Raw genomic sequence first — 14,552 nt, forward strand, 5'->3', positions numbered from 1 at the left:
CATGGACAACTGGACCAGAAGGCAGTGAGTTGCCTTGGAAAACTGTATGTCAACCGTTCGCTCTTTCAGTCAGTGTTGTCAGTGTTGTCAGTGTTTTTGTTCTCAATGGGAAGGATAATTTTAAGTTGAGCAGAGGGTATAATGTACACTTGTCAGCGGTCCAGCTGGCAACCTATGGTTTGTGGCTTCATCATTAGAACTGCATGCATCTCAGAAGAATTTGTTTGGATAATGCCTGAATTTATTTTTCTTTTAAACTTTATCTTGTACTTTTCAAAATTACAAAAACCTGCAAATTTAAAAGTTAAAGCTGACTTGGTCTGACATAGTTTTAATTTCTACAATGCAGCTTGAAATTTCATGGCTGATGTGGGAAATTAAAGTTTTACTGAAAGCTTCTTGGGAAATCTGTGCCAGTACAACCAGGCTCTTCAGGTATCAGTCAGCCACGTGCAGCATAATCAGCTGAAAGTTATATGTAGCAATAATTTAGAAAATGATTTGGCATTGCACACATAAACCTGGGAACAACACATCACAGTTATCTAAAGCTCATTTGAACAGAATGAAGGAGTTGAAACTAAACAATTTGACAAAGCATCTGCCCAGAAGCTGTCTTCCCCAAAGTGATGGACGAAGAGCAAAGGACTAGTGCTCAGTGTAGGTGCAAAGAATTAAATGTTTCATTTTCTCTCTGTCTCCACAAAAATTCCCTCTTTTCAATATTACTGGTGTAAAATTAGAAAAAAAAAATCTTAAACTCTGATCTTTTTTTACTGGTGACATTCAGGTCATGATTAAAACACTTTAGTATTCATTTTCATGTAATAACTTAGCCCCTGGATATTGTACACAGTGCATTAAGTAAGCATTCTTTTAAAGTCAAAATAGCTCTTTAAAATTAATATTAAAGAAATGTGAAAAAGGAAGCTAGTGAAGAGATGAAGACAATCTGTGGTGCTCCATAAGGAGCTCTTTTAAGGGGAGGAAATCACATTATAGGTTCACAAAGTCCTTTAGTATCCACAAATGGCCTCCAGCTGAACAAGGGGAGCATTAAAGGTGCGGCCTCCATCTTACTTGCCACTTCTTTGTTTTCCAGCTCTCCTGTGTACGTAGTTAGGGGTAAGCTCTTCTGCTGGAATACTAAATGTGTTCTTTGTTTGTTCTGGGAGCCACGCAGCTGGAATGCATTTCTGGATTTTGTAAAAGACAGACTAATGTCCCTGGCATAACAATAATTAACTAAAAAATCTTCAGAAATGAGAACGTAAAGGCTACATTTTTGTATAAATATGTAGCTGTGAGTTGGTTTCTAGTGCGTATATAATTAGACCTGCGGAGGCGCAGGAACACAATACCCATAGGTGCCCTCAGAACAATCGCTCTCCCTCCAAGCACTGCCAACTAATTGGTACTTCTGGGAATGATATCACAGCCAATATCAGCCAATCTGTGCTGCTCCAAACTGCTCTGGGATCCCCAGAGTTACCACGTTTTCAAGGCCGGTACTTTCAGGAATACTGAAAAGCCACACGGATGCAGCTGATTTTGTAAGGTTGTATTGACCAAGAATATTGACGTGATGGCCAAACGCTCACACCAGCACCAGCTCTGCTTCCATCAAAGGCAGGAGATGTTTATGTCTTCTTATATCACATCACACCTACTTCATTAAATAATTTCTAAATGTGTTAATATATTTTAATTAAGTCAATTACCTGAAAGAAACTTTCTGCATGTTACAGAGTAATAATTAATCTAAAAGACAAAACATTTTATAAGCACAGGTAAACTATCAAGCTGATGGAGGGCAGCTGTAATATATTGCTCCATAAGGATAATTCATTACAAGCCTGATAGACAGTCTTCCCCCAGGCTGCTCCAGGGACAGTGGGACACTCTATTGTCCGTTACATTGAATTAAATCAAAATGTCATAATCTGACTGAAGACAGTTTATTTATATCAGGGTATTTTATTTGTGTCCAGACAAATATTTAAAAAAAAAAAAAAGTTTTAGTATCCTTATCAATACTTAAATGCATTTCAGCAAATGGCTGTAAATATTCTGTAATGGTCCAGAAGCATTTGGGTCAAAACCTTGCCTGTGTATGAGCATTTTGGAGAAGTGATGAATTAACATACATCATCAAACACTTCATTTAAAAAGTGTTCAGGAGTCCTTTTAGTATACCCGATACACTTGCTGTAATAAAGTCTAAGAACTAATCTGAAACCATATCTTGATGATTACAATCAAATCAAGTGACTGTTCCAGATATAGACTATTACAAACCACACAAAAATCACTTTTGCTCAATGTATATCAACAAATCTTTCTTTTTTAAATGTAGTCAGATATTGGAAAGAGCAACGTCCCTCTTCAACAAAAATAAAATTCCCCCTTGTCAGTTTTCCCTGACTTTAAGGATAAATATTTCAGATTCTGAGGCAGAAACGGAGGCCTAATAGACAATTAAAGGCAATTCAGTGAAAATGGGCCTTGGGATGACACCCTGTGAAATGATTTATAGTGTATTTACCATAGTTCTACTAATGAAAAAGCAGTTGTCAGACTTTTCTCAAGAGGATGGTGTCCGTGCTACTGCAAACTCTGCTCATAGAAAGTCATGAGTTAGAAAATGAGAACCAAATGGACTCACAGCTGGGAAAAACCAACAGTAATTAATTTAACTAGCAGCCATTTGTACAGACTTTGTGTAAGTTTAAAAATTTCCCTTGAGAGAAACAAGGTCAGTGAAGGATAGACTTCATGTCTTCCAGTGATAATGAAAAATACTTATACATAAATAGCAAGGAAATATTTCCAAGGCTTTGATTATTTGATACATGGAAAGTTCAACATTTCCACTATGACTGAGCACTACAAATCCTAGACAATATGTGGGATGGAGAATTTAGCTTGGTGTTTATTATTTTGATTCTGATTTAGAATCATAGGAGGAAAACAGAGGAATCTCTGCTACCTTAAATAACCTACCCCCCTCCACATGATAAACTGGTCTTACAAGAACAGAGGCAAAACAATGTCATTAAAGAGCTTTCATTCTAACTCTTTGATGAAGAAGATGCAAACAGTTTGAGCCTTAACATGTTGTTTCATTTTAATGAGCAGCGAGTACCTTCCTTGTCCTTATTAAAGTGGTTAATGGTGCTTCTACTGCCTCATTATCACCGCTAGAACACATTCGGTGTTGTTCCTACTGCTAAGCCAACTCCTTTTAGTTTGACAGATGATCAGAAAGTCAAATCAGATTGCTCAGAGATACTTGTTAATAAAATTCCAACAGTGTTTCTCTGAGTGCCCATGGGGACACTAAAATTATTTATATTTTCTTGAGGTTTTCTATAATTACTGTGGTTGTACTTTCTCCAAATAAATATATCTGTGCCAATTAAAGCCATACTGGGTTTATATGTTGATCAGACTAGCATGAAACTGTTATTTAGTTTTAATCAAAACATAGAGATTAAATAGAGCTTCCCTTGTATTAATTCCAAATGTTACACTTATATACTCCAGAAGTTAATTTTTGCGAAGCAGGTTAATGTTTTTACAAAAAAAGCTTATTTTTACATGATCCTAACAGCATTTTCTTTCTCTTTGTTTTTCACTTTTTCTTTTCTTGCCTTTTTTGCTTTGGGGCAGGTGATGTTTTCTTGCTTTTGTTTCTAAATACACAACACATTTTAGGCATAATTGCAATACACCATAATGCTGATCACAGTGTAAATGACTAAATGGATATAATACCAGACAAAATAACTACGAATGACAAATGTCATTCTACCAACATTCTACTGCCTTTTCTTTCTGGAGAGTAATCTAATGGCCATATAAACAGATCTGAACACCACTTACAAAATATTCAGACTATGTATTTAACAGATTATTTCATAACCTGTATACTCATGTTAACCTGACTGGATTTTAAGTGAAGATTATGAAAATTTTCTAAATTGTCTCTATTAGGATATTCTTTAAATATTTTATGGGGAAAGAATGCTACATTCAAGGTTCACATCAAACATAAATCTCTGTGCAATGGGGTGTAAAAACTTACTGCTAATTGCAATTAGATTAGCAACTGTATTTTTGTCCATAATGTGAGGATGAGACACAATTACTCTGAATAGCTGCCAGAAAGACTCATTTGCAGACATCATTCCATTCTTAGCAGGATGAATAGACAAAGAAAACAAAAGTAGAACAGAAATTAATTTGTGTTTCTTACCAAAGAGTCCAGTCATGTCCACAGTAGGGCTGAACATTTCCCAGGTAGAACCCCAGAGACTGTGTGACTTCAACTAGGTTGGTGAAGTCCAGACTGATGCTATTGAAAAGCACAGAGGTCATGATGATTTCATCGATCGCCCACACATCTTCGCCTTGAGAAGAGTGATACGGTTGCCACCATCTGAACTGAATGCCAATCTGTCTTGCATCTTCAGGCAGCTCCACTGAAATTATTCTGGAAAACAGAACAAAATTCTTATTGAAAGTTTTGCTGTTTGTAATAATTCCACGGGGATGTATTTTATGGTTATTTTTTGTTATTGACCCTAAAAATCATGAGTTAAATTCAGTCCACAAATACCTTAGCATCTACTGGTATATCTTCTACCAGTGACAGGGAGAGGGGAATAGTTAGTTCTCTTGGTAGTCAGCGTATTTATTGAAAGACAGCCATGTGCAAAACCCACTAATTTTGTAAATTTTGCTGCTGCTGTGGAGCTCTCTGTAAATTTTACAGTTGCTCTTGCTTGCCAGAAGAAACATGAACACCTTCCCAGCTGAAACCCAGCTGTAGACCAGGGACTTAGACTGCCAAAGGGATAATCAGCTGACAAAGATTTGTAACTTCCAGCTCCACTTTCTCAGACTCAGTGGATTTTATCCTGATCTGAAGAGACGCATCTTCTTAAAATCTGTGCTTGTTTCTGCACAGCACTGATGTCATGCCTGTGTTGCTCTTGTCCTAGAAGAACCTATCCCTCTAAACTGCCACGTTCAAAGGGGAAAAGGTTCATCTTGTCAGACAGTGCGATTACGTGTAGCCTCTTATGGCACACACTTTTCTTCTGTGTAGTTGCATAGAGATGCAACTGGAGGTGAGTCCCAGGCACTTCTCCTGGTATGCAAGGTCACCTGATTTGTCATGGCAGCTATGTCAACAAACCTATAATTGACAAACTGCAAAGAAAATTAAGAGTAATATCTAATTTCCAGGAGCAATTATCGTATACAGCAGCAGGGAGCATGCATTAATTGCCACAGCAACGACACCTTCTTGAAAGCTCCATAAATCACCAGGACCGTGGTGCCCCGTGCAACGCACGTGAGCTGTGAAACAGGCTGGCAACAGGGACATTTGTCTCCATCGGTGTACAATTACTTGCTGGCAAAAGAGTTTTCAGCAAGCTCAACATGTAGCTGATATTTTTCTTTCTCTCAGAGGAAGTGTGGATAAAATGACAAATCAGTTAAACTGGAAACATCATTTTATACTTTGGCACCAAGTTTTTTTGTGATTAATTGGCACCAATCTGCCTGTTGCAATGTTTTGTTTTGTGTGTGTGAAACAGTCTTGTGTCTGCAGCACTCTTAGTGCAAAACAACACTCTTAAAAATGACTTGCTAAACTGTCCTTGTAAAGAGTAAATTTATAATACCGCTGTTGAATGTCACATTGATTTTAAAGAAGAATACATTAACCCATTAGCAAGAAAAAAATAAATGGCTTGGCTGAACAAGTGGGAAGCACTCAAAAAGTCCTGGCTGGCATTTCTAGGAGCTGCTTTCTGCTGTTGTAGGCTGGAGGGAGCAGCATCAAGGGACAGCCAGAGGTGATGGCTGCTGTGTCCCCATGGCAAGGGACCAGCGGTGCACGCACTTTATGTGCGCTGGATACATTTCTTTTGCTGCTCAAATAAACATGCTTGAATGACTTCATACCCTTCTGAGACAAAGACCAAGCCCCATTACTCTCTGGCACATGAATCAACTACAAGGACTTTCTTTCTACCAAGGGTTCCCTAATGAGCAGCAACTCCATGACTTTTTGGGTCAATTTTTAAAGGCACAAATGACACTAAATCACTGCTGATGCTAAAAGGCACCGATAGTTTTGTCTTCCATGGTTCAGTAGGGTGAACCTGAGGAAAGCCAATACCTGCACTGCGTCCAGCGTACGCCGTGAAGCACTTGACGCTTGTGAGAGCTAATGTTCTGTTATAATCCTGGACATAATTCTCTGCTGGTGGCTGTCTCTAATGCCTGCATCTTCCCTTTTTACTCTTAACTCATAAGCTTACCCATATGGACACTAATTCTCACTGACAGTAATTTACAGAAAATCCTAAATAATGACATACACCACTAACACACCTATCAGATGTTAAAATATTTAACGCATGTTAAAATAATTTCTCATCCCAGGGGATTAAGCAAACACAATTTAAAAACGCTAGTGCAAAACACCGTATATGGCCATATGTTAGTATGCAGAACCTGACTACATCTCCAGTTATAACAGCTTCTCCTGTCTGGCTTTGACTTGCTGGAGATAGATGGAGAGGGAGGGAGATTCTTGTTAATGACTTTTCTGCTGCAGAAAAGAAAAGTGTTCCTACTAACATTACCAGCTACCATTAGATTTCTTAAAAACCAGCTGGGAGACCTTTGGTCTGATCTCATTCTTTCAAGCTATGCGCATACCTAATATTGAAAAGCCACCGCTGTTCTCCTCAGAAGAAAAATGCAGCTGTCAAATGTTAGCAGATTAAATGCACCTTTTCAGCAGAACATTAAATGTGTAATTATTTTTTGTATGACTGAAGATTAATTAAATTTCTGGATACAGATTGATTGTCAAACTTTGCAGCAGTCCATCTATGTTACCAAAAAAGCTGATATTTTCAGACAACATAATATGAGAAGGTGAAGCTTTCTTCATGTTCTTCATCATAATTATTGCCAGCACTATCTTCAGGTTTGTATGTCTATCATTTTTCTATTTACCCAGAGTGGAGTATTCATATCCCATGGCACAACCTTTCTAACCTGTGTATGTTGTGCTTTACTCTTTGCCCTGCCAGAACAACAGAAATTAAATGTTTCATACTTAATCTCAAAAAGCAAAAAGGTCTCTGGCATCAATATAATTTATTACATTTGTATCTTAAACTTCACTAAGATCAGTCACCAGAATGTGCATCTTCCTTTTTGTTATAAAAATTTCATAGTGCTATATATTAAAAACCTTTAGGGAAATATAATTCCTACAGCTGTAATCTTGACGCTAAGAATTAGAAACAGGGCCATATAAAATATATATGTGACTATAATAAAGGACAGGAAAGAAAATTTTGAAGAAGGCTCATAAGCATTCTAGTTTGTATGCTGTATCCTTTGGAAACATTTAAAACTTCAGAAATTAAAGCCCGCATGCAATATACTTCTACCAAATACAGCTATTTTGTAGAGAGTTTTTTTGAGTGTATATATTATAGCTCCAAGGAAATATATTGAATGTTACAAGATTTTTTCCATGAGAATATTCTTAAACACTTTTTGTATATTGTAATTTTGTATTCAGTTATTAACAAGATGAGGTACTCTATTTTTTTTAATGAGCTGATCTGAGCTCAATATATATAAATAATGAAAGTTATACGTAGCTGGAGTGACTTGCAGACATATCTATAGTCCCACCCCTGGGGCTGACTCAGGCATTATCCTGGAACTGGGTGGAGGGGTAGAGAAGAGGCCACAGGGCAAAGCCACCCTTGGGCAGGAATGGGCCAGCTGGGACGTGACCCGCGATTCCACCATGGGCTCTGCCTCTCGTGTGCCCCCTTGCAGAGCATCTCCTTTCATCGGGATTCATGGGTTCTGCTGCAGCACCCCATGAAGGTGGATGCTTCCAGGTTTGAGTGGGTTTGCACAGAGCCAGCCCGGATTGTTCTGGGTTTGCGGGACAGGTGTGCTTGTGGACACTCCTGATTTTGCATGTGCTTTATTAAAATTGATGGATGGTGTCACAAATATACCAGTAAGTAATACTTTCTGTTCTAAATACATCAGATATCTTCCTCTCTAATCTGACACCAAACGCAGGTGCTGCTAGACGAGATGAGCTCTTTGTTCAATTTCTCGGTGATTTGCACAATTCCCAGGCACGGTCACTGGCAGGACCTCCTGGGCACCGAGTCCAGCCCACAGGCACAAAGTCAGGTAATCCCCTTTGTAATGGGAGCAGGCGCCATTTCCCTGCTGACCTGGAGACACCCTCGTGGTCAGATTTTGTCTCAGCTGTACTGCGCTGCCTGCAAACTCCTAATCCCAGAGGATGGTGTAGTGAAGGTATCTATGGCTTCAAAGCTACAAATAATTTATGTTAATTTATCTTTACAAGTTGCTGCTTCCTTGGGAAGAGTCATGCCCCTATTTCCCACAAGTACATTTCTTCCTGCTCATCTGCACTGCCTCAGCTTGTTCTGTCACATCACCTGAGACTCAGATGCCATTAAATCCATGTATTCATTTTTATAGAAGCAGGCAAAAATGGAAGGTGCCCAGAACAACTGCAAAATTTTAAGGAAAAGTAGTAAATTCAGTGTGCAGTAAAAGATCTTCCCTCCACTCACTCCCACACCATGTGGGCAGATGTACTTACTCTCCGCATTGCAGTGACTACCACTACCAGCATTAACTGCGTGTAGATAACACTCCTCGTAATATTTATGGATATACCTGGGCTCGTGGTAGTTGAGATAAGAATAGTGTTCCAGTAGTTTCCAGGTGATCCCGTTGTCGTAGGAGTAGTGCAGCAGCACTCCTTCCCCGGGCTGGTCGGGTGCTTTGCAGGTACTCAGCACTGACTTGCTGCCCAGGCGTAGTGTGAACTGCAGGAACCTGGGTCAGAATTACACAAATATTTATAGGCTACCATATGTATAGTGTTTTTTTGGGTTTTGTTGTTTTTGTATTTTTTTTTCCCTAGCCAGGTTGTTTTCAGTTCTTCTCAATCTAGACAAATTTTGATAAATATCAGTTATGGGGTTTTGTACCTGCGATTTGTTTTTACTGTCAAGTAATGCAATGTGGCACACATAGTTAAAAAATGCCAATCATTACAGCATTTAATTATTTATTAGGCACTGAAGGGGAGGGAGAGATAGTGAATGGATCTAATCAGCTGCCACAAGCTGTCAAATAAACACAACCTTATAAATAATTAATTAGCACTTGGCTTTGACACTCAGGTTTGATATTAACATTTCATATTTTCCATCCAAGCTGTACAATAACTTCCCTCCAGTCTGTTTTGGGCTCTGTTGTTTACAAAGCAGGAGGAAAAAAGGCAAGCCTATGAAATCACCATTAAAATATGGAACTAGGAGTTTTTTTAAAAAAACTTTTCCTCCTGCTAAACAATTGGCTTAATAACACACAAGGTTGTAGCGGGAAGGGTAAGGGTTCCCAATTTCTTCGCTCAACATTGCTGCTCTCTCCCTCTCACCTGGACTGGGAGCTGTCAAGGAAGGCGGTGATGAGCTGGCGTCTCCCATCCTTGTTGAAGACCAGGGCTTTGCCGCTGGCCAGGACCCCGCAGCCGAAGCTGACCTCAGCCCCCCGGATGGAGTAAAAATTGTGGTAGGAGGAGAGGCGGGAGCTGGCGAAGCTCTCCGAGATGAACATGGGGAAGGTCTGCGACGCCATCTCACACGCCGGCCCTGAAAAGCCGGGATCGCACCTGCAGGTGAGGAAGATTGAACAGTGTAATTAATGACCCTTCTTCTCCTGTGGTTGGCTGGCAAACCAACACAGTGGCTGCAGCAGTTCATGAACTGAAGCTGCCTACAAAGTCTCTCTCAAATATAAGAACCAAGAACCTCTTTATTTAGGTATTGCATAGCCAATGACTTTCTTTTGGCTAGTACTTACTTTTCCAATTTAAAAAAATCATAGTTATGAACACCCCACCAGTCTACACATAACACACAATACAGAAAATATTTTATTCATTTTTGGAAAAAAATACTGCTGACATAATTTACAGTTGTTCATATGTAAAATTATTAATTTGCTTTTATCTGTAGCATGTCAGATGTGATTACAAGAAATTGAGTAACAGGACAGAACAGGACGCCCCATGGGTCACACTCTTGTTAATACCAAAAAATAGTTACACCAATATTTTGAATGCATTTACTGATTTTGAATAAGTACCTTTGCTTTTTTGGCTGGAACACTTTTAACAAGCCAGACCTTCAGAAAAAGAGGAGTGCTGACCTTCTGTCCTTGAGGTCTGTTAGGCTATGCGATATTAGAACTATGAAAATTGTGGTTCTTTCCCAAAATCTAATGTAAAAGTGATACGGTCCCAAATCACCTCTAAACCCAGTATAAAACATGCATCACTGACATTTCAGTGTGCTCTGTAGCACATTTTAAGGTGAACTGGAAGTTAGACTCTCTCCCGGAAGAAAATTATAGAAAAAAAAATTAAATATGCTGCTGTTTAGAAAGACTGATCTTTAGCTCTCCAGTGAGCTTTATGCATTCCGGGGGCTATGATAGTTTTATATTTAGTCATCTCAAAAAGCAAGGGCTGAAATGAAAATCACTTCAACTTTCAGATCCTCAAGTGAACTATGTGACAGAAATGGAATACAAGTACTGAATTATAACTCTTACTTGCAGCCGTTTCTGGTACACTGTCCTCGCCCTGAGCAGAATTTGAGGCAAGATGGACCAATATAAACTGCAGAGAAAAGAAATCAGTTAAATGAAGGGTTATGTTCTGTGATAAACAGAATATAATGAATACAATAAAGTATACAGACCTGATCATACAGTTACTGTATTTATCTTGATCCCACTAGCTGGAAGAGGTCTACAAAAGGATACAATGCATTTGATTTTATCCTTCTATAGAACTGAGTAATGGAATTTTGCTCCGTGTCGGGGATAGCCAGGGATAATTTATTATTTAATGGGTAATGACTATCTGTGGCTTGAGACACTAGTGATGTTTTAATTAATGTACCTGATTTTTTTAAGACTGTGAATAAGATCAGATGATTTGCTATGAATTGACCATTTTCTTGCTTTCCTTTTTCTTCATCTTATTTGAGAGATGTAATCTGATATATATATTAGCACATTCCAATAGCAGTCTTGTCGATTTTTAAAATGTATCACTGCTTCTCTCACTGAAATCCACATTCTTAACTTCACTGGACTTATGGAATTAGAATCTGCCCTGATATGTCTTAAGTAACTATTAAATATCATATACTTTCACTGATTCTTTCAAATGGAATAAAACTCCAAATCATATGCACTAAAAAATATTCCGGACTTGTTTTACTCTTTTACTTAATCTTCTTCTGATGTCTCCTAATCAACAATGTTGATATTTTGTGAAAAATATGAAGGATGGAAAGATGAGCAAATTGCAGTATAATCGACATCTCATTGCACTACTATAAAGGAAAGCATTGATCTGGGTGTAGCCCAAAGCGATAACTTGTGGGCAACATTCTTTCAGTACAATATGATAAACAGGCCTTGGCCATGAATCTTTTCTGTTGAAGAATGCCTGTTACTTGGAGTTATCCACTTGCACTGTGACTTTTGGAATGGTGTCCAAATAGCTACCAATTTGAAAATGTCTATAACAAGCAGTACTTACTCCCTCTCTTAGTTTTATGATGTTGCCCATCATAACCGTGTGTCAGTACTCCCTGGCAGATGCACTCTAAATCCCTGTTAGCTACTCCCTGTAACTAACTCCTCATCAGACTTCATGTGATTTCTAGATTTTCTCACTTTTCAGGGTGCAAAAATTCTGTTCTGTCTGTTTGATTTATTTGTCTCTTTCGAGGTCTTTTTGAGGGGGTGGTAAAAGTAGAAGGGTTAAAGATGTAATGATGTATTTCGAAATTAAAAAAGCTTTATGAAAATTGGCAGTTTTCCAGTGTTCCTAAAAGATGGCCAGCTTCCAGATTTTATTTAAAACTTAAATCACATAAAAAACAGTTGTGAAGCTAAAAGTCAGAGTGCTGAATCCTTGAAAATCTTCATCTCTTCAAGAATTTGAGTGCCAATATTTATAAGTCTTTCCCTACAATACCGAAGTGCTAAGCTTCAGTTCCACTAGTATCTAACAAAGGAGGCAAGTAAAACCTCATAAACATATTCATCTTTAAGACTTGATTCCCATGTCACAGTTCTACACCTCAAACAAATTTCAGAGCAGGCAGTTTTTAGGCAGATGGTTGGTAAATTGCTTTTGAGATGGTACAGAGTGAAGCATGCTGCATCCTTTGGTTGAATTGTACTTAGTTGTACAAGCAAAGGTAGTGTAGAAGTATGAATTGTCCATTCGTTTTCAAAATCTTGTTGTTTTTGTTCTGTTGTAAAGAATTTGGATCGTTGCATTGATTTTATCTTGCTCTTATTTCTGTGAACTTCTGTGAACATCTCCAGCACTTACAGTCTGCATTTTGTTAGGTAGCACCTCATCTTTGCAGATACTCTTACAGACATCTCACGTATATATACACCTAAATTTTCCCTTCATTTTACTTTCTTTTCAAAGTAAATCATCATCTCTAATGACAAGCATGAATACTCTATCCAGAATATCAAGATGATGCTACTTCCCATTAATGTGATTAAGAGAATTACTTTTTGTGAAAAAATTTCATTTGTAGCATTACATTATCAAGCAGCTTCAAGAATTTTCTTTTCAAAACTAGGCAGTAATCTATTTTAAGAATTTTGCAAAATGTAACTATTTACCATTCAGAGGCTTCATATCAAACCTTACTAGGAATCACTACAAAACTTCACAGGCTATTGTACATCACTGTAAATTCTTAAATTACATACTTCAGAAATCTAACAAAACAAATTCTGGATGTAGTTTACTTAATCCCAAAACATCTAGGGCTAATCAGCAAAGCTAAAAAATGAGCATCTTCTCATAGGTAGCCCTTTCAATCATACTTATTTCTGCATTTCATACCATGTATCTATTTTATCCTTGGTTCCTAAATATTTTTTCTGTGCTTTAAAGTATTTCCTTTCAAGACTGGCCCCGGTTATGCTCTGCACTAAGCTTTATAATTAGATGAGTCAATATAAGCTCTTCCCAGTTTTTCACATCCATTTAAAGAACAGGTAGGTGAAAAATAATTTCCTAAACCAAGAATAGTTCCCTGAAACAGATGGTACTTTCCTCCTGAAGATATTGTAAACAATGTAAAACTTTTGTCAGTGTTTAGTAGCAGCATTTCTTTATGAAGGTCTTCTATGTCCAGAAAGAAAAATATGTCCCAGATGCTCTAACTGTTGCTTAGGCTGGCACAGTACGTGTCCTTAATAGCACAGGGTAGTACCTATTTATGTAATTAGAACTATGCAGTCAGAGGAAATGTTATATGAAACCCTTGCCACCAATATCTTTTCCTGGAAAGCATTCAATTAGAAGAAAAAAAAGGGTAGTCTACTAGTCTATTGTCTTTTGAAATGATAGAATTCCCCTCCAGCTTCAAAAGGCACTCGTTATCAAGAAAAGGAATTTAACAAAACAAAAATCCTTTGACCTGTGATTCTCAAAAATATATTTACTTGGAGCAACATATAAAAATTTACTCTTCTGATATATCATGATTATGGATAAGAATACTAACTATTATCGATTGCCCACATATTTCCAAGGATTGGTCCTGTTTGTCTCCATCGAATCCTGGTGTCACTTGTTAACGCTGCATTGGGAAGGGGAATAGTTATTCGGTTCCACCTGAAATACATAGCAAAAATACTTAGATTTTACACTGACAGTTGTTAAGCAACTGTATGTTTTGCAGATGTGTTTACTTATACTGGAAGCTTTGTGAGAATTTTTAATTCTAAAATCTGCTCGAAGCAGTGAAGTCACTGCAGCTTTTGAAAATATAAATGAAAATAAAAAAAGGACATGGCACTTGATATTTTCATACAATATATGAATGTTAATTACTCCATTATAAAACCCAGCCATTTTTTTCCCTGTATGAATTCATCAAGTCGGCAAAGATTTTAACCTTCTTTGCTATAGCAACTCCTCCATCACAGTGAATATTGCATACTGCATATTTCAGTATGACTGAGCTCTGCTTGGTGGAAGCCCTTGGGGGTAAGAAGAGGGACACGGAGGATTTGGCCTGCTGTGGTCTGAGCCATCATTCTTATGTCATCCACAGGAGCTACATTTCCTACACACACCAGGGCAAAGGTTCCTATGGAAATGGTATAGAAATGGGGGTCACTAGATTCAATTACACTCTCTTCTCATGGCCATAGCCGCTGCTCTGAAGTGGCTCTGGAATTTGGGATACAGAGGGATACAGAGTCTTGGGATTTGTATTATGCAACAAGATGTCGCAGTTCATTTTATGGTCAGAGCAGTGCCGAACAGACTTAATAAAGAGAAGGGTTGATATAAGAAAGTGATACTAACAACCATCTCCATC

The 14,552-nt window shown here is 38.0% G+C and overlaps 1 protein-coding gene across 1 annotated transcript in view; it reads right to left on the bottom strand.

Annotated features, from left to right (window-relative positions):
- Positions 1 to 14,552, bottom strand: part of RELN (reelin) — a 296,695-nt gene that overhangs the window by 89,737 nt on the left and 192,406 nt on the right. The window contains exons 16-20 of the mRNA XM_054839620.1: positions 13,731 to 13,840; positions 10,726 to 10,792; positions 9,548 to 9,781; positions 8,779 to 8,940; positions 4,259 to 4,495 (exon numbers count right to left, since the gene is read on the bottom strand). Coding sequence (XP_054695595.1) covers positions 4,259 to 4,495; positions 8,779 to 8,940; positions 9,548 to 9,781; positions 10,726 to 10,792; positions 13,731 to 13,840 — 810 coding nt within the window. The remainder of the gene's footprint in view (positions 1 to 4,258; positions 4,496 to 8,778; positions 8,941 to 9,547; positions 9,782 to 10,725; positions 10,793 to 13,730; positions 13,841 to 14,552) is intronic.

Source organism: Grus americana, chromosome 1 (genome assembly GCF_028858705.1).
Source record: "Grus americana isolate bGruAme1 chromosome 1, bGruAme1.mat, whole genome shotgun sequence".
NCBI lineage: Eukaryota > Metazoa > Chordata > Aves > Gruiformes > Gruidae > Grus > Grus americana.